Genomic DNA, 20358 nt, shown 5'->3' with positions numbered 1-20358 from the left:
TGTATTCTTTTCTATGTCTTATCATGTTTTGCTTTTGTAGCAGGGTGCACTCTTTTGAGTTGAGGTTTTGTACCTTACAGGGGAGATCCAGCAAGACCTTTTACGCTTATAGTAATAAGACTATTACTATAGGGATGTGGGTGGCGCTGTGGTCTAAATGACTGAGCCTCTTGGGCTTGCCATTCAGAAGGTCAGTGGTTTGAATACCCGCAACGGGGTGAGCTCCCGTTGCTCTGTCCCAGCTCCTGCCAACCTAGCAGTTCGAAAGCACACCAGTGCAAGTAGATAAATAGGCACCACTGTGGGAGGAACGTAAATGGTGTTTCCATGCGCTCTGGTTTCCATCACGGTGTTCCATTGCACCAGTAGTGGTTTAGTCATGCTGGCCACATGACTTAGAAAGCTGTCTGTGGACAAACGCCAGCTCCCTCGGCCTGAAAGTGAGATGAGCGCTGCAACCCCATAGTCGCTTTTGATTGGACTTAACCATCCAGGGGTCCTTTACCTTTTACCTAAACTATTACTGATGAATTCTGCTGCCTCCATGTGTGTCTCTTTGAACTCAGCACAGAAATTGCAGTCCACGCATCCAGCTGTTCTGCTGCTTTCTGCCCCTGCTCTGGAACTGCTGTACAGAGGCATGGAGACAGGGGTGTGTGTGAGAGACTGGATTTGCACACCAGCCCTGTCAAAGCCTGGGCTCCCATTCAGGAGGGCTGGGAGTCCTTTCCCCACCAACGCCCACAATGTTAACATTGCAACAGACCGAAGAAACTTTTGTCGAGTTAATTTTATTGTGCGACAGCCATCTCCATCTTAGGTGCTACAGAGCCTACGGTTAACCCAGAAGTGGCAAGTGGTACTCAGAGCTGATCCTTCTTACCTCCCTACATTCCCACATACACGTAAACACTCTCAATCCATCAAAGGGCAAAAGGCAGGGCACCTTGGTACCGGAACAGAAACTTCAATACCTGCATGGCAAGGGGGGTTCCCTTCCCACTCTACAAAGTTCACCCGCTCCTCTCATGTACAATCCCAGCATACAACACACCCGGACTGCTGTAATGTCCACTGCCAACTGGGACAGCACAGTCACTTTGTTTTTTTTAAAGAACGGCAAAATGGCATTGGATGCTTTCAAGCCTTCTTTGCCCCGCCGGCGCACCTTTGCACCAACGGTTCTACCCTAACCCACCTCCCCAAGGAAGTGGGGCCCGGAAGGCAAGTCTACGGCAAAGCTGGGGTGGAGAGAAGGGTTCCCGCAAACAGCCGCCTCTTCAGCTCCATCCAGAGCAAGTCCTGCTCCTCCTTGGCTCGTGACATGAAGCCTTGATTCTCCTGGGCTCTCCGGGAAAGGTAAGGGAGGACTTCGTTGACGGGCCCATAAGGAACGTACTTGTACACAGGGTACCCCGCCTGACCTGAAGAACAAAAGAATGCGAGTTGGTGCAAGCACAAGACCTCCATATAGGCCCATCCACAGTGCTGGATGAGCAGATTCGAGAACAAACAGAGCTTCAGGAACGCTGCATTCTATACTTAAGGCAAGGGTGTGGAACTGGCATCCTGCGAGCCTCATCAGGCTTGCCAGACTTTTGCCCCACAAGCTGGGTATCAGAGGTTTGCAAAGTTATGTGTGTAAACTCTATTTTTTCAATTTTTTTTTTAAGTTGGTAGTTTGCTCATTCCCTCCATTTCTTGGAGAAAAAAAAATATAGCGGTACCTCGGGTTAAGAACTTAATTCGTTCTGGAGGTCCTTTCTTAACCTGAAACTGTTCTTAACCTGAGGTACCACTTTAGCTAATGGGGCCTCCCACTGCTGCTGTGCCGCCGCTGTGCGATTTCTGTTTTCATCCTGAAGCAAAGTTCTTAACACAAGGTACTATTTCTAGGGTTAGTGGAGTCTGTAACCCAGTGGCGTAGTGTGGGTTGTCAGCACCCGGGGCAAGGCAAGTAATTTGCGCCCCCTAACCCGTGGATTTGCGCCCCCTAACCCGTAGATTTGTGCCCCCTAACCCTAAACCCCAGATGTTGCGCCCGGTGCGGACGGCCACCCCTGCACCCCCCACGCTACGCCACCTGCTGTAACCTGAAGCGTATGTAACCAGAGGTACCACTGTATTGAAGTTTTCACAGTACAATTCAAAGAAGCTGATCTGCCAAAAATGATGATCTACAAGAAATACAGTCATACCTCGGCTCCTGAACACCTTGGGAGTCGAACGTTCCAGCTCCTGAACGATCAAAACCCGGAAGTGAGTGTTCCGGTTTTCGAACGTTCTTTTGGAAACCGAACATCTGACGGGGCTTCTGATTGGCTGCAAGAACTTTCTGCAGCCAATCAGAAGCTGTGACTTGGTTTTCGAACATCTTGGAAGTCGAACAGACTTCTGGAACGGATTCTGTTCGACTTCCGAGGTATGACTGTAATGTAGAAATAATGGCAGTGGCATCCATCTGAAAGGTGCTGGAACTCAGTTCTGGCGAGTTCTGGCTGAAAAAAAGCTCTGGTTTAGGGGAACCCTTGGTTCACAGCGACAGCTTTCTAACTTGGGGGGGGGGGGTGGTGGTGAGGGTGTTCCGCGAATACACACATGCTCACTTACCAAGAGGGAAGGTGATTTGGTCACACATGCCCAGGAGCTGCCCAAAGTAGATCTTGTTCTCTGAAGGGTGGATGCCGAGATCTGCCATCCTGCATAAGGGAAGGGAAGAGGGGCAATTAAGGTCTATGCAAAATGCTGCCCCTTCAAGAGGCTTTGCTGGCCTGGGGGTCTCCCAGCTGCCAAGAGGCACAGGGGCTACAATGTGTGTGTCCCCCAATCCCCAGTACCTGCGAAGTGTGAACTTGACTGTGTCTTTGTTGTGGGAAGCCACCATCACGTTGGCCTTACGGCTGTGCCGGATCTCCTCGAGGATGTAATCCAGGCATCTGCAAGGAATCACAGTATTGTGGAGTTGGAAGGGAACCCCAAGGGTCATCTAGTCCACCCCCCCTGCAAGAAAGGATTGGTAATCATGCCATTGCTACTGAGCTTGCATTTTCCCTCCCGTGGCTCTCAAAAATCTGAAGATGCATGTCACAGGAACATCAGAAGCTGCATTTCCACTGATTCAGACAGTTGGGGTTACATCTAGTTCAGTGCTGCCTGCACTGGCTGGCAGTGGCTCTCCAGAGCTACAGGGAGGAGACATTCCCAGCCTGACCTGGAGGCGCCATTACAGATTGAAGCTAGGGCTGCCTGCATGCAAAGTTGGTGCTCTACTGCTGAGCCTCAGCCCTTTCCCTAAAAATAAGATTCTAGTCCATATGGTTCAAAAAAGAGCTGAATCAAATAGGAAACTGCCTTATACTGACTCAGATCCATCTAGCCCCGTACTGTCTACACTGACTGGCAGCAGCTCTCTGGGGTTTCAGGGAGATGATATGCACAGCTTCAGCTGGAGATGCCAGTGGGGAATGAACCTGGGAATAATAAGCAAAGCATAAAAGGAAAAAGGATTGTGGAGGGAAGAGGAAAGCGAGCACTGGAATGGCAAATCCTCTGCCACTGAGCAACAGGCCCACCTGTGGTACATCTCGCTGGTTGCTTGGTAAGTTGGATTGATTGGATCCTCGTAACCCACTTCTGCTGCCCGGCTGCGCTCCTGCTCCATGTAGGCGCCTCTCACCAGCTTGGCACCAAAGTGCCAGCCTTCCCGGCGTGAGAGCTCCACGTCCACCGTCACCGTATCGTAAGCATCCTGCTCACAGGGAGGCAACACAGAGAAGATGCCTGACGTTGAGTCAGACCAACCACTTTGCCTACAATCAGTACACTCAGTATTGCCCACACTGACTGGCAGCAGCTCTCCCAAGGTTTCAGGCTGGGGATTGAACCCGGGACCATCTGCATGCAAAGCAGGTGCTCAACCACTGAGCTAAGATTCTGGTCCTCATGGTTCCCAATCAAAGAACAAAGCTCCTTTAAACTGAGTGAGGCCACTGGGTCCCTCTACCCTAGTGTTGCCTACACAGATTGGAAGTGGCTCTCCAGAGTTCCAGGGTCTGCCGCACAGAATCTCCTGCATCAGCCGCAACCTCGCACGGATCCTGAGGATGCCACCCCCACCCACGTTGTGTGCAAGAGCAAGCCCTCTCGAACCCACTCCTGGCCTGGCGCCTCACCTTCAAGTAGCACTGGTAGGTGTTGAAGACGGAGGCTCTCTCCCGGTTGAACTTCCGCTGCATCTCCAGGGTGAGGCGGCTGATGGCTGGCTGGAAGTAGGTCTGCTCAGCATCCACCATCAGCCTCACGCCCGTCTCTACAGCTTTCTGGAAGCAAGCAAGGCGGTGGAGTGAGTCACAGCAGCACAGAGGACATCGCCAGAGGTTGGTTTTCTGCTACCTAACTAAAGCCACTGTCAGAGATGGTGGAACCTTTCTGGCCCGGGGCTGCATTCCCCTTCTGAGTGAACTTATGGGGCCACAAGCTATTAGATAAATACAGTGGTACCTCAGGTTAAGAACTTAATTCATTCTGGAGGTCTGTTCTTAACCTGAAGCACCACTTTAGCTAATGGGGCCTCCTGCTGCCGCTGCACGACTTCTGTTCTCATCCTGAAGCAGAGTTCTTAACCCGAGGTAATATTTCTGGGTTAGCAGAGTCTGTAACCTGAAGCGTCTGTAACCCGAGGTACCACTGTAGATTGATAGATGTGTGTGTGTATGTATGTATAATTCAATTTCCAAAAACCTCTCACATACATAATTTTTTCTTTCCTTTTGTTGACTTCCCATTCCATTTTCCACAGTGTTTTTTTTAATTCCTCCTGCTTACTGCACCCTATCTTTCCTCTTTTATATCATAACAACAACACAACAATCTCTCTTTCCTTCTGTCGCCCCTAGTTCTATACCACACTAGCTGTTAACTTGGCTTATTTCAGCATAGTCCTTTACTTTACCTATCCATTCTTCTTTCTCTCTCTTTCTCTCTCTCTCTCTCTCTCAGGCAGACCCAGGAAGAAGAGAAGAAAAAGATTAAAAACCCTCCCCAAATTCTTACCTTGGCAAGAACGTCCATCCTTTGCAGCATTCGCTTCATCTGGCGCTCTTCCTCCTCAGTGAAGCGAGAGAGAAGTGGCTCCAGCTGCCCTGTCTGGAAGAAAGGAAGACACTGAGGATGTGGGGCAGATTATTTTTTTTGGGGGGGGGTGGGAGGTCAAGGGACCCTCATTGTACCCACAGAAAGAGGATTCTACATGGCAGCAAATCACTCTGCCACTGAGTTAAGATCCTCAAGGTTCTGAATAAAGGGATTTTTTTAAGGTATCAGGATTCATAGAATTGTAGCACTGGAAGGGAAAACAGATATACTCAAACTGTTGGAAAACCCAAAGAGCTTTTAAGTGCTCCACCTTGCGTGGGATTAACCTGTGCAATTTCAACCGTGCAAGGCTGAAATTGTTCGGGTTAAATGAGCGTAAGATGCAATCATATAGCACAACTTTTTGGATCCAGGATACCCTAAGGAACCCTTGTATATCCCAGCTTGATCAAGGAGATGATCTGGAGCGACATCGCTAGTTGCTCCCTGTGTTACAGAGGCCTGGCTGGTCTCGGCCACAGGTTGGGTATCTGGTTTTGCCAGTCCAGTGTTGTGGAACACTCTCTTAGCAGAGGCACACTACTTCCTTGCATCTCAAATATTTTTTTAATGCAATTGTCTAAAATCTCCCCCGAGTAGCCAATTTAATTTTGGGACTGCTTTGCATTGCTTTTAAATGTCTTGACGATGCTGTACACCACCCTGATGTATTGTGAGACAGCAGTATAAATGCATTATTAATAATAAAATATTAAGCACAGCTGTACCTTGGAGCCCAAACTCCCTGGAACTCAGATGTTTTGGCTCCCGAATGCCACAAACCTGGAAGTGATTGTTGCAGTTTGTGAACATTCTTTTGGAACCCAAATGTCTGATGGGGCTTCCACAGCTTCTAATTGGCTGCAGGACCTTCCTGCAGCCAATCAGAAGCCGTGATTTAGTTTTTGAATGTTTTGGAAGTTGAACGGACTTCCGGAATGGATTCCGTTTGCCTTCCAAGGTACGACTGTAGTAGTACTAAATAAAAGAGAAAAGTGGTTTTGTAATTTGCTGGAAGCCACAGAGTGGCTGGGGCAACCCAGTCAGATGGGTGGCATATAAATAATATAAATAATACATACATACATTTATTTTTATTACTATTAACAACATCCCATAGGTAATTGGATAACTATCTGCACTTTCCAGAAGCAACTGAAGACTTGATCCAACAGGATTTCCCAGCTGAATAAATGGGTCTACAAGCATTCAACTTGTTAGGGTTTTTGTCTTGCTTTCAAACGATGTGCCATTTTTGTCTTTTAAAAGTTATCAGAAGGCAATTAATATATCAAAGACAATAGCAATAATCAAGAGCAACTAAGCAACTGATTAGGGATGCAGGTGGCGCTGTGATCTAAACCACAGAGCCTAGGGCTTGCCAATCAGAAGGTTGGCGGTTCGAATCCCTGTGACGGGGTGAGCTCCTGTTGTTCTGTCCCTGCTCCTGCCAACCTAGCAGTTCGAAAGCATGCCAGTGCAAGTAGATAAATAGGTACCGCTTTGGCGGGAAGGTAAACGGCATTTCCGTGCGCTGCTCTGGTTCGCCAGAAGTGGCTTAGTCATGCTGGCCACATGACCCGGAAGCTGTACGCCGGCTCCCTCGCCCAGTAAAGTGAGATGAACGCCACAACCCCAGAGTTGGCCACGACTGGACCTAATGGTCAGATGTCCCTTTACCATTTAAGGAACTGATTAATGTGTTTTGCAGCCAAAAGAGGGCGCCAGCCAGGCACCAGCTCTGGGATCAGCCCTGCTGCCGATAGCTGCTACCCAACCTGGTTTCTCCCTCGGCTGGAGAGGAGAGATTAAGGCACAGCTGGTGATATAGAAACTGGATGATTGTTAACATGCACAGGCAGATCTAGTGTAGCCTTGGCCAACCAACTGGTCCTCAGCTACTTTGGATTAAGCCATAGCCACTTATGGCATATGATGATAAGGACTGACAGAAGCTGGAGTCCAAAATAATAATTTATATACCGCCCATCTGACTGGGTTACCCCAGCCACTCTGGGTGGCTTCAAACAAATTAAAACCCAGAGAAAAACCTTTTGTCTATCCACTTCCTCCGTGCCATGAATCATTATATGTTTGCCTCTATCATGTTGCCTTTTCTCTAAACCAGCTATTCCCAAACTTGGGTCTCCAGCTGTTTTTGGACTACAACTCCCAGCATCCCTAGCTAGCAGGACCAGTGGTCAGGGATGATGGGAACTGTAGTTCAAAAACAGCTGGAGACCCAAGTTTGGGAAAATTCCCAAACACTGCAAACTTTCCTCAGAGCGGAAGATGCTCCAACTCTGTCAATTTCAGGTGTCCCAAGGATCTCGCTGCTTTCATGGATAGTGGGGAAGACGACAGGAAGGGTTACTTTTTCCAGCACCCTGAGAGACCTATCTATGTCCCCCCCTGCCCCTCCTTGCAAGCCATTTACCTTAATGTTTGGAGTAAGCAAGAGTTTGGAGATCTCCGTCCGGGAATCAATTAGGCTGTTCCAGTCGAGCAGGTCCACTGTTCTGGGGGTGAAGGGAAGAAAGAGAACGGAACTGTTGCAGGACCAGGCTTTGGCAGGCAGGTAACTTAATAACAATAATTTTATTATTTACATGCAGTCCATCTGACTGGGTAGCCCTGGCCACTCTGGGCAGCTTCCAGCAAAATATTAAAATACAACAATTCATCAAATATTAAAAGCTTCTAAACAGGGCTGCCTTCAGATGTCTTCTAAAAGTCAGAGAGTTGTTTATTTCCTTGATGGGAGGGCGTTCCACAGGGAGGGCACCACTACCAAGTAGGCCCTCTGCCTAGTTCCCTGCAACTTCACTTTTCGCAGTGAGGGAGCCACCAGAAGGCCCTCAGAGCTGGACCTCAGTGCCAGACTATTGGTCACTCGAGCTAAGTGTTGCCCGCACTGACTGGCAGCAGCTCTCCAGATTTTCACACAGGGAGTCTTTGCTAGACCTTCTGCACACAAAACCAATGCTCTACCTCCAAGTTATGGTCCTTCTCTGAAGACATAGGAAGCTGGACCTTAAGTGTCAGTCCATTGGGGCCACCTAGTTCAGTAGTGTCCACTCTGACAGGCAGCAGTGGCTGTGCAGAGAGATTTTCAGGCAGGAGCCTCTTCCAGCCCTACCTGGGGATAGAAGCTGGGACCTTCTGCATGCAAGGCGGCGGCTCTGTTCCCGAGCTACAACCCACCCCGGCCAGAATGGGGAACAGGAGCCTCACCCAACCTCAGAAGCTCATGCAGGGATGTGCCCTTCCCAGACACCGAGATGCCTAATTCCACCCTAAGGAAGGAGGGCTCTGGATTTTTGCAGCTGGAATTCATCATATGTGACACGGCTTTATTTTCATTAGAAAAGCAAAGCCTAAAATTCAAAGGTAGGGAATCAAAGGGACCCTGATGGACTCCAGCTCCTATCAGCACTGATAGCACACAGTCAGGGAAGATGCGAGTTGGTGTCCGGTAGCACCTGGAAGTCCACATGGGGACCATGGCTCAGTGGCAGAGCTTTGCATGCAGAAGGTCGCAGGTTCAATTCCTGGAATCTCTCGGCAGGGCTGGGCGAGACTCCCTGCATGAAACCCTGGAGGGCTGCTGCCAGACAGTGTTGACAATATTGAGCTGGATGGACCAAATGATAGAAAGAAACTCTGTTCTATATTACCGTATTTTTTGCTCTATAAGACTCACTTTTTCCCTCCTAAAAAGTACAGTGGTACCTCAGGTTAAATACTTACTTCATTCCAGAGGTCCATTCTTAACCTGAAACTGTTCTTAACCTGAAGCACCACTTTAGCTAATGGGGCCTCCTGCTGCCGCTGCGCTGCTGGTGCACGATTTCTGTTCTTATTCTGAAGCAAAGTTCTTAACTTGAAGCACTATTTCTGGGTTAGCGGAGTCTGTAACCTGAAGCGTATGTAACCTGAAGCATATGTAACCAGAGGTACCACTGTAAGGGGAAATGTGTGTTCATCTTATGGAGCGAATGCAGGCTGCGCAGCTATCCCAGAAGCCAGAACAGCAAGAGGGATCGCTGCTCTCGCTGCGCAGCGATCCCCCTCTTGCTGTTCTGGCTTCTGAGATTCAGAATATTTTTTTTCTTGCTTTCCTCCTCCAAAAACTAGGTGCGTCTTATGGTCTGGTGCGTCTTATAGAATGAAAAATGCGGTAGTTCCCTACCCTTGTGCTGACATTTTCAAGATTCGTTCTAACCCCTTTGTGTTCATGTCCCCAGACGTGCCAGCCATTCCCCACTGCCCCAGAAACAGCCCAGCCGATTCCCCAACATGTGTATTGTCCTCCCCACTGCTCTACAAAGCCACCCCCCCATAGTCTTGTTCCTTGGACTCAGAAGCAAGGGGGCTTACCCTGACACGCCCAACTTCTCGCCTGTGAACCAGTGCTGACTCTCCGCCTTAGTGGCAACCCCCAGCTTGGCCAGTGCTTCCTGCCAAGAAACCAAAACGAACCCATTTTAATGGTTAATTATGAATATTTAAGACATTGTTATGCTGTTTATCGCTCCCCCAAAGGGATTCCAGAACAGCTTGACAAGACCCATGATCAGGCTTGCAATCGTTTAAAAGAAGAGAAACATGGGGGGGGGGGGGGAAGAGACACAACACAAAAGGAAAAAGGATTGAGGAGGGAGGAGGAAAAACGAAAACAAGACACCACTTCTGAAACTTACAAGGTACTATTTGATGTCAGGCTTACTCAGATACCCACTGAAGATAATTTCAGTGGGTTGACTGAGCAACCAGCTGGGGTGGAAATAATTCAAGCATCTCCCAAGTCCTGCGTCATAAATTTATCTCCCTTCACTGTCCCCTCAAACCTTCTCCCTCGAACATGGTGCTAAGAGCGGCTTTACAGGTGTGGACTTTCAAGCAGGGAACAGACACAGCTTCTCAAAACCAAGTTGGCTTTGAATAAAGAAGAGAGCTGGAAGGGTTTTGCCGCAGATCTCCTGAGCCCCAGAAGAACTCCCTCTTTCATCAGAAACTCACCACAGCTTTGTGCACCAAGATAGGAATGTGAAAGCCAGCGGTGAATTCCAGAAATAGTCTCTCCTGCCTCCCCCCTCCGCTCCTTTTACAGAAGAGGAATGAACCCCCTGCAAATCACACCCAAAGGTTTACTATAGTTCAGGCTCTTGATTCTATCTAACAGGCGCCTCCAGGAAAATACTACAGATGGCGCATGGTGGCCGAAAACTACTCACACCCTCCCACAATCAGGTTTTCAGAGATATGATGCTTCTATGCGTGGAGGTATGATTTTGCTACCAGAACTAATAAGGCATCAATAATCCATCTGCTCTAGGTAAGGGGACCTCAGCTTGATTCAGGTTCAAGTTTGCTCTTTGTTTGAAGCCAAAGAGAGCATGCTTTATCGCAGCAAAGGAAGAATGGATACAAAAACGTATAGAATATGCAGAAATGGCGAAGCTTACCGGAAGAATAAGAAATCAAGGTAACAAACTTTTTATAGAAGAATGGAAATGGTTTTTGAATGTTTACAGATAAATTGTAAACAGATAAGAACATTGGCAGGATTATTGTATTAACCTGCAGTTTCATAAGAGTATATAATTAAAGATGTATAAATGAGCAAATTAAGTTAATTTGGATATGCAGAAGATATTAAAAATAAATTTTAGGAGCCGCAGAAAGAGGGGGAAGGAAGTCAAGTTTTGAAATGTCAAATTGATTGTAAAATCAGTGAAATGTAGAAACTGAAAAGTGTGTGTGTGTGTGTGTGTGTGTGTACACACACACATAAATAAATAAATAAATATATAAGAGCATGCTTTTTCTTAGCATTTTTAAAATTTTGGTTTTAAATACTTTGGCTTTTAAAAAAATAATGTTTTGTAGCCTTATGAGGCTATTTTGCTTGGTGCCCAGTTATTTGCCATGTGGCACTTGCACGATCCACCCTGGGATCCTCCAGTGACAGGCTGCCTGATCAACCAGGCCAATAGAATCACAGAATTGTAGAGATGGAGGAGACCCTGAGGATCATCTAGTCCAACCCCCTGCAATGCAGGAATATGCGGCTGTCCCATAACGGGGATCGAACCTGAAACCTTGGCGTTATCAGCACCACACTCTAACCAACTGAGCTAATAAATGAACGAATCAGAGGTTCAAACGTGAAGAGGCCTTTTCTGCAACCTGAGGCCCTCTAGATGTCTTGGACTACAATTCCCACCAGCCCCAGCTTCACATGGCTGCATGATGCCAGGGCTGATGGAAGAAGCGCAGTACTGCCTGGGGGCTGATGGGAGTTGTAGTCCAACAACATCTGCAGGGCACCAGGGCTGGGGGAAGTCTGGCCTAGCACCTTTCCGGAGGGGCAGTGAAGGCTGGATCTTGGAGCCCAAATGCTGCCCCTGATCTCAGCCCCATTTTGTCCGCAGAGAAATGAGGCAGGGTCCTCTGGAAGAAACTCCATCAGCCCCCGCTGCTCCCCCCAACCATCCCACCAGGGACCAGAGCACGAAGACTCACCTGCAGCTTCTCCACCTCCAGCTTGGTCTCCAGGGCAGCCAGACCCACCTTGCCCTGCTCGGCGGCCAGCTGGTGGAAAAATCGCCTCCATTTCACCAGCACCTCTGAGAACTGAAGCTGGAAAAAGGAGCAGAAGGGAGGGGGGGAGAGAGGAGCGTGTCAATTACACGCTGGCATCAGCAACGTGGCCTTTCCAGGGGAAAAATCGGAACTTCAAAATTTCACATGCACATTTTGTCGGTTCTGCTTACCAGGAACTGTGGCCTCCCCAGTGCGGTCAACTTAATGGCAGAAAAGCCGTCTTCCGAACTGCCACCTGCCAAAGAAAGGCAAAGCATGGTCACCCTCTCTGCCCCTTCCTCCATGAAGACGCGGGCAGCACCCTGTGGGTGGTAGCCTGCATTTCGTCCTCACAACAACCCTAAAAGGTAGGTCAGGCCAGGTCGAGATTAAAATCCAGAGTCTGGTAGTCCGTATCGGCCGCTTTTAGCCACGACATCATATTGGGCTGATTTGTGTATCACAATTATGAAGACGCTGTGTTTGCTGCAGAGGCGGCTAGCCGTTTTGTGGACAGTGAGCCATATTCAACGCTAGCCAACCCTCTGGGGGCTCCATGGCAGCCGCAGCTGGAGCGACCACAGGCAACCCCAGCTCAGCTGATCCGTGCGCATCAGCTGCTGGGTTTTTGCATGCCTCCTATGTGCCGTTCTCTGATTAACAGAATACACACGAAGCTTGACCAGCAAGATTCTGGGAGGGGTGCCAATAATAATCCCTCTCTCCACCCCCTGGCCCAGATTGTTTTATTCACAAAAGAACTTTTTACACAGTGTTCATAAGAACCAATCAGATTTCCTCTGAGCATTTCAAAAACCCCATGTGGGACAAAGTCAGATCAGAAAAAATTCTTCTAACTACAAAGAAACTTATTTCCTACTTGAGCATGCATATGTAGTTCAGAGTAAATAAAAGAGGAAGCAAGGAGGAATGCTTTTAGGAAATTCTGAAGGTCATAAACAGCAATAAACAGGAGAGAAAGGATGGTAAGTAAAGATTAGGCATCTTTATCACCTCCATGTGAAACTATTTCCTGGCCCTAAGATTAACAAACTACATCAAAGTAACCTACTATATGTACTGAGGATGCCTGATGAAGCAACTGGCCTGTATTTCAGAATGCTTATACGTGCCTGTCAGGTGTAGAGAAATCAGAGATGCAGAAGCTTGTGGGATTTGATCAGAAACTATTGTCAATGAATCGAACCCAGTCAATGCAATGCTTTCATCGCGGACACAATGGCTCGATGCATATTTTATAATTCCTCATAGTAATCCCATCTGATCGCTACATCCTAAACCAGGACTTGTTTGGTGCTCCTAGTGCAAGGTAGGTGTGATTCAGCAATGTGTGCTTACACACTGCTTGTTCACTGGGAAGAGCAAACCACGGTTTACTGTGATATGAAAAAAAATCAACTCCTTGGCTCTCAAAAGGGTACCCAAGCATGGCTGATATGAAGTGGAGTTTACACCATAATATAGCAAATTTGATTTCTGACTCATCTCCCCAAGCAACCCGTTGGCTGTCCAACTAGGCTGCTGCAAGAGTCAGTGCAGGATTTATTATGTTACTGTTTCCCAGAGGGGCTTATCCTGCCTACCAGAAGCCTCGATGCATCGCAGGAAGGTGTCCATGTGCCGGTCGCATTTAGCTTCATCCGCGTAGAAGTAGGTGCGGGCACTGATGACCCCATCCCGCCGGTCGCCAAACTTGCGGTGCACACTGTAGCGCTTCTCTCTTTGCTCTGGGGTGGGGGGAAGAGAGAGAGACAGGACAGGAAGTGAGAGCAAGTGGACTACTGCAATGAGCTCTATGTGGGGCTGCCTTTGAACACAACGTGGAAACTTCAGCTGGTCCAAAATGCAGCCGCTGGATTACAGGCCAGGGTTCCATTTGGATCTCATGTAACTCCCTTTTTGAAAACAGCTGCACCAGTTCCTTTCTAGACCTCTTTGACACTTGAGGTATACATTCTTAGCACCCCCCTTAGTCTTAGGGTTGCAAGTTGTTTTAAATAGATGTAAAGCTGTGTTTTCTGCTGAAACCTACACTGGGACCTTAGGGCGAATTCTGGAATGAAGCAACTGCCAAGAAATCACTTTGATACTGTTGGACTAGGCTGAAATGGCAAAACTGACCAGAAAGGCTCAGGAAGACCAAAATTTCAAGAAAGAATGGGGAAATTTTATAATTTATCAAGGAGACCGCTGTAAGCAGATGGAAACATTAGCAGGATTGCAATAACACGTAATGTAGCAGGCACGATCTGGAGAATCAAGACACTTGGCAAGGGGAGGAAGAGAAGGCAAACACTAAGGACTAGAAACATGAAAGCTGCTTTACTTACTGCCAGTCTCCTTCTCAAATGCAGAGGTACAGGAGCTGAAACAAAAAGATGAACACAAGCCTTATTTCAGCAACCAGAGGCAGGCAAACGGTAGGTCTCTGTGTGGCTTGCAGCAGATTTCTGACACCCAGTTGTTTAAACGCAGACTTCCTTCCCCCAGCTAATCTGCTGCCTCTTCCAGATGTTGGACTCCAGTTCCCATCAGCCCCAGCCAGCATGGCTGATGGTCAGGGATGATGGGAACTGTAGTCCGACAGCATCCAGAGGGAGCTAGGCGGGCGAAAGCCTATTGAACGTTAGCAAGAAGGTGGCTTCCTTCACCCCTTTTCTAAGTTAGCCTGCTGAGATTAATAAAGCTTGGTGGGAAATCCAGGAGTGGATTTTTGCACGATGGGACTGAGTACACAGCTCTCAGATCACTTCTCATCCACTTGTGCTTGGAGGACCTTGTGGTTCTAATGAAACAATAATGTAATAAACCCTGCAAGCCTGAAGTGTGCTCGCCCCTGTTCTTTGCAGACTCGCCCCAGGCGACTGATGAGTCACTGCAAATAGCAAGTCCAGCCAAGCCATGCATGGGAGGGTGCAGGCAGGCTTTACACACACTGGGCTTCGCGTGGGAGCAGCCAGCATGCTGCTGTCAGTGAAAGTCACAAGTGCCTGCCCGAGGTCATCAGCAACATGCAAATCTAGCATGCTCTGAGCTGCTACATTTGACTTGCGATCGTATAGCCCAGGCTATAGAATTGCACAATAAGAATCAGCTGTTGCACAGTTTGTGCACTGAACTCTGCTGTGCAGTTTCTAAACGCTGCTGCCCCATGGTGCAATTTGTGGACAGAGAATGCTACATACAGCCCACTAAAATCAAGCGTGGTCAGGGATGCACTAATCTAGGCTTTGCAAACAAAATGACAACTCTTCCCCATCCCCATTTAACTTTTTTCCTGCTTGCTCAAGCACAAAAGTTCCCAAGTGGCAGGGATTCCATGTGCTCGCAACCAGCTTTTCCGCTCCACAGAACGAATTCCAGAACGACAGGAAGTGTGGGAGGGGGGCTGCAGTTATGAAACAGCAGGAAAGAGTTAAAGGAACCATGCAGACAGGCCTAAGTCAAGTTCACTGGACGGGAGGCCGCCTTACAGGGAGTTTGCAACCCAAGCACTCGGCAGAAACCTGACCTGTTCCATTATTGTAAGGTTGCCCCTGTGACAAGGATTAGCAAGGCTGGCTGCGCTCATAAGCTTGTATCTAAGCAGAAGGGAATTTCGGAGGGTGGGAGAAGAGGAAGGGAGGCAGATTTTAGAGCAAACTTTAGTAAGGCAGCATGGAGCAGTTTAGTGAAAGAGCACAAACTCTGAACACAAAACGTCTTGGGTTCATTCCTCAGCAGCTGACACTAAGCAGCCTTATACTGTGAGTCTGTGACAAACCACTGGCCCGTCTCAGTATTGCCTAGACCAGTTTTTCCCTAACTTGGGCCCGCAGCTGGTTTTGGACTACAATTCCCATCATCCCTGACCACTGGTCTTGCTAGCTAGGGATGATGGGAGCTGCAGTCAAAAAAAAAAAACAGCTGGAGCCCAAAGTTTGGGGAACACTGGTCTATACTGACCAGCAGGAAGGATTTTAGGTGGAGATGAATGGGAAGGACAGAGGGAGAAAAACTTATCCCTATGTGCTCTCCATGCCATGCCCCATTTTAAAAACTGTGCAGCAGCACACAGTAGCCATCAATTGCCTCAGCCTCCCTGAATTTGTCCAGTCCTCTTAAAGCCACCAAGCTGGGGGCCGTCACTGCCTCCTGTGGCAGGGAGTTCCGCAGGTCAACTATGCAGCGCATTAAGAAGTCCTGAATCTGGGATAGCTCAGCTGGTAGAGCATGATACTCTTAATCTTAGGGTTGCGGGTTCGAGGCCCACATTGGGTGAAAGATTCCTGCATTGCAGGGGATTGGACTAGATGACCCACAGGGTCCCTTCCAATCCTACAATTCCAGGATTCACCTTCCTTACATGTGTCCAGGTTCTAGAGAGGGAGAAAAAGCTTTTCTCTATCCACTTCCTCCATGGCATGATTTTATAAACTCCTCTCCTCTTGCCTCTTACTTGCCTTTCCTATTAACCACAAAGTCCCCAAAGCTGCAACCTTTCCCCTCCCCACAGGCTCCCCAGCAGGGGCTCTCACGCAGCCTCTGCACATGTTACAGGCAGCTGCTCTGTTTGCGTAAGGGACCCGCCTTCCCATCGGCAGACCAAAGGAAAGGGGAGGCTTGCCCCCATCCAATCACGCTGCCCGAGTGTTTGGATTTCCTCCCCTCCTTTTGGCAAGCCCCAAGTTGCACATTGCGTACCAAGCAGAGAGAGAACAATCCACCTTGTGACGCAAAGGCAGCTTTGGTTTCACCATGGCCTCCTGCCAAACAGCTATGGGAACTGGGTTCATAGCCTCATAGAGCCAGAAGGGACCCCAAGAGACCCTCAAGCCCAAGCCGCTGCAAAGCGGGAACCACAGCTGAAGAATCCCTGACAGGTGGCCACCCGACCTCTCTGTTTATTAGAGAGTCTACGGTAGTCCTTTCCACTGCCACACAGCTCTGAATGCCAGAAAAATATCCCAAACGACAGCCTCCTATCTTGCCATTTGAATCTACTGGTTTATGCCCTCCCCTCTGGGAGCATCAGAAAACATCTTCTGTGGGACAGCCCAGAGCTTTCCAAACTATGTGTCGGCTGCAGCATGTAGCCGTGTCATGCAAACACTCCCTGCGCTCCTCTCGGGGCTGGAAAGGGGTAAGTTTAAGCTCCGGTTTGATAGGAAAACCGAATTGCTGTGTCGCAAAATGATGCACATCTGAAAAGTACGGAAAGCTGTGCTCTAGTTTCAGGCACTGAGCAAACATACCTGAGAATGGCAAGGATTGAACTTGCACACTAAGTGCTCTACCCCCCCCGCCACACAGTGGTACCTTGGTTCTCGAACGGCTTAGTTGTCGAACAAATTAGTTCCTGAACGCTGCAAACCCAGAAGTGTTCTGGTTTGCAAACGTTTTTCGGAAGCCGTGTCTTAGTTTTCGAATCGTTTCAGGAGTCAAACGGACTCCCGGAACGGATTAAGTTTGAGAACCAAGGTACCACCGTACAGACTATTCATCCATTGAGCTCAGCACTGCCTACACTGACCGGCAGCCCCTCTCTCAAGGTTTCAGGCAGGAGACATGTCTAGCCTTGTAAGCTGGAGATGCTGGGGACTGAACGGGAAACTTTCTATGCACAGAGCAGATGTTGTATCACCAAGCTACGGCACACCCGTTTTAAGTTCTCCTGTCAATCATGTCTTTGGCACAGCTTGTGTTTCCAAAAACAATCCACGCAAAGCGTATTCATTTCCCTCTCCACCCTGCCTGAAGCCTCGAGATATGTTTGCAAGGAAGATAAGTTTGCCGAGAGAGACAACGCACAGGAAAGGGAGCAGGAAGAAAGGGGTAGGTATGAACTTGGCCGTTGCACATTGCTGAAATAGTTGACTTGTGGATCTCTCTTCCGGCACTGTCCCCTGGGCAGCCCCAAACATGCACACCACCTGGATTCCATCATCACTCAGCCTGTCTTCGGCTAAACATCCCCCCAAACCGGTCCTCCTCCTTGCTGTGGGGCAGTTTCAACCCGTTGCAGCTGCCTGCAGCTGGGGAAACCACCCGCCAAAACCACTCCTATCTTTCAGCAAAGGTGACAGAGCAAGGCAGCTGACCTATCCCTTGCAAGCAAGTCAACACTTGGAAATTACATAAGCCACTTCTTCCCCCCAACCAAGGGCACACACACCTTTCTCATGCAAAGCCAAGACCTCTTTACTTTCCTGCCCTCTGCCTCCTTCCTCTCACATTTCCTTCTCATGCAATGCAACACGCCCAAGGAAGGAAGCTCCCATTGCAACATAGTAAGTGGCTTGAGCCCAGCCACACACAAACACTCCTCCAGCTGAGCCGCCACAAAGCAGCCTCTCACTCACTCCAGTTCCTTCTTCTCAGCCTCCTCGGTGGTCAGGTCCTCTTCCACGCTGTAGTCCAGCACGGAGCCCACGCCGCAGGCGCTGTAGCGCCGGATGAGAGGCTTGATGGCCTCTTGGTCCTCGCCGGCCACAAACTGCCCGTAGAAGGTTAGTTTCATCAGCTTCTCGAAGAGCCACTGGCCCAACAGCTTCCGGCTGAAGCTCATCAGCTGTAGGACGCAGAGTCAGGGGGTTAAAATGGAGGAGGAAGAAATACATTTTCAGGACTTTTTTTTTCCAAATAACATTGCGAAATCAAGGAATTTGCTGCCCCTGTCTGCATGTGCTCCTCTGTCCTCCTCATCCACTTTTCTTTTAGTGTCATGACTTTTTAGATCATAAACCCTAGGGAAAAGAGCTGCACAGCTTTTATGCATTTGTAAGCCACTCAATGGGGTTGGGTGGGGGCAGTGACTGAAAGGAAAGGTGCAAATGCTTTGAACAAACACATGTATTTTAATATAAACCTACAACATTCAGGGTTTTTATTGTTCCCCATTACCCACTTCTAACAAGGCAACTTGGGACACGTCTTATTGCATTTGTATCCCACCTTTTTCTCCAAGGGGCTCAAGGTGGCAAACATGGTTCTCCCCCACCTCATTTTATCCTCACAACCACCCTGTGAGGTAGGCTATGTTGACAGGGACAGGCTAGTACCATAAGCTTCATGTGCAAATGGGGATTTGAACCCTGGTCTCCCACTATACCACAGTCTTGCCACTGGAGGCTGCTCTGGTAGGGCAAATGCGGGTGCTGTCCCACCAGTCTCAGCTGCCACCACCCCACCTTCCTTTTGACTTACAAGGAGCCCGAGGGGGGCTCTACCTGCCATTGGCTCTGGCGCCACCTACTGTCGGTCTCCCTACCCTCTACCCTACCATTCCTTATGGAGCATCAAAGGGCAAGCAGGTTCTCATGGCAACAGCCTTTGTGTGAGAGCCATCACACACAAGGAGAGTGGCCGGCAATGGGAAGGAGAGAAAGGGAACGAAAGATGGAGAAGGAAGCAGGGGTGACAACTTGAATAAAATATGGGGGGGGAGCAGGTAAGGCTCGCCCCGTATAATCGATCACAAGATGTGGCACATGTACACTAGCTAAATGCAATGCCCACCAACTTTGGGGTTGCACAGCCCCTTCAGATATTTAATGGGGGGGGCTGAAGGGACCTCGGTCCCTAGAAGTTGGCTCCTACGGAAAGAAGGAAGGAAGGAAGGAAGGAAGGAAGGAAGGAAAGAAAGAAAGCAGAAACAGAAATGGAAGGAAAGGGTGAGAGAAAAAGAAAGAAAGAGAAAAAGAAAGGAATTGACGAAAAGAGAGCGGAGAAAGAAATGAATAATACTGTAAAGAGATGAAAGGAAAGCGAAAGCAACGGAGCGCGTATCCTGCGCGGCGTCCCGCGCTCGACCGCCTCCTCACCTTGTCGCCGTGCTCCACCAGCGGCTCGAGCGAGCAGAGGCCGAGCACCAGGAGCCCCCGGGCCAGCTCGCCGCTGCTCTTGCTCCGGAAAGCCTCTTGCGCGTCCGCGAAGTCCACCGCGGGGGGCGGAGGCAGCGGAGTCGGCGGCTGCTGGAGGCGCGCACCGGAGGATGAGGCTGGGGGCGGCTGGGCAGGGTCAGCCAAAGGCTGCTCCGCAGGTGCCGGCGCCGGAGCAGCGGCCGTGGCAGAACGCGGACAGCTCCGCGAGGCGAAGGACTGGGCTGCGCGCAGCGCCAACAACGCGCCTTTGGAGGTGCGACAACGCCCGGCCATGGCTGCTGTAAAAGACGGCGCAAGGGCCCCGGCGAGTTTAAATAGGCTCCGTCGTCCTCTGGCCACGCCCACCGCGCCCTTCCATTGGCTGGAGCGCACGCTTGGGGGGGGACACCGCCCTCCGGTGCCGCGCCCACTCGCTTCTGGTTGCTCACCGGGCAGCTTCCTTATTGGTTAAAGGAGACTCGCCCCTCCGCGAGACCACGCCCACCGCGAGCCTTCTGTAGCGCAACAGACCCGCTTGACGTTTGCTGCGCTTCACGTGAATCTGGATTAGAATGCGTAGCTTTAGGACCGGAACCCAAGCAGACTCGCCTCTGGCATCTGCCAGGACGTCGTCACCCACCTGGGAAACTCCATCCCTGCCTCATAGGAAAGGATTGGCAACACTTTGCTCTATCTATGGACCAGGGAAGGAGCTGCTGCTCTGATGTTTGCTTTCCTCTTCCCTCCGCGGTCCCTTTTCCTTTTGTAACATGTC

General features: G+C 49.5%; 1 protein-coding gene across 1 annotated transcript; it reads right to left on the bottom strand.

The window, feature by feature from the left end:
- Positions 1-775: 775 nt before the first annotated feature.
- On the bottom strand, positions 776-19898 carry PRODH (proline dehydrogenase 1). The gene is made up of 14 exons (XM_053368028.1): positions 19545-19898; positions 18084-18292; positions 14073-14107; positions 13326-13469; positions 11913-11977; positions 11662-11778; positions 9514-9593; positions 7571-7652; positions 5053-5145; positions 4173-4319; positions 3573-3748; positions 2838-2936; positions 2611-2699; positions 776-1424 (listed from the first exon to the last, which is right to left on the bottom strand). Exons 1-14 carry the CDS (start codon positions 19875-19877, stop codon positions 1231-1233), a joined length of 1863 nt encoding a protein of 620 aa, XP_053224003.1. The 5' UTR covers positions 19878-19898; the 3' UTR covers positions 776-1230.
- Positions 19899-20358: the final 460 nt, after the last annotated feature.

Source organism: Podarcis raffonei, chromosome 16 (genome assembly GCF_027172205.1).
Source record: "Podarcis raffonei isolate rPodRaf1 chromosome 16, rPodRaf1.pri, whole genome shotgun sequence".
Taxonomy (NCBI): Eukaryota; Metazoa; Chordata; class Lepidosauria; order Squamata; family Lacertidae; genus Podarcis; species Podarcis raffonei.
This window is presented reverse-complemented; position numbering and strand designations above follow the sequence as displayed.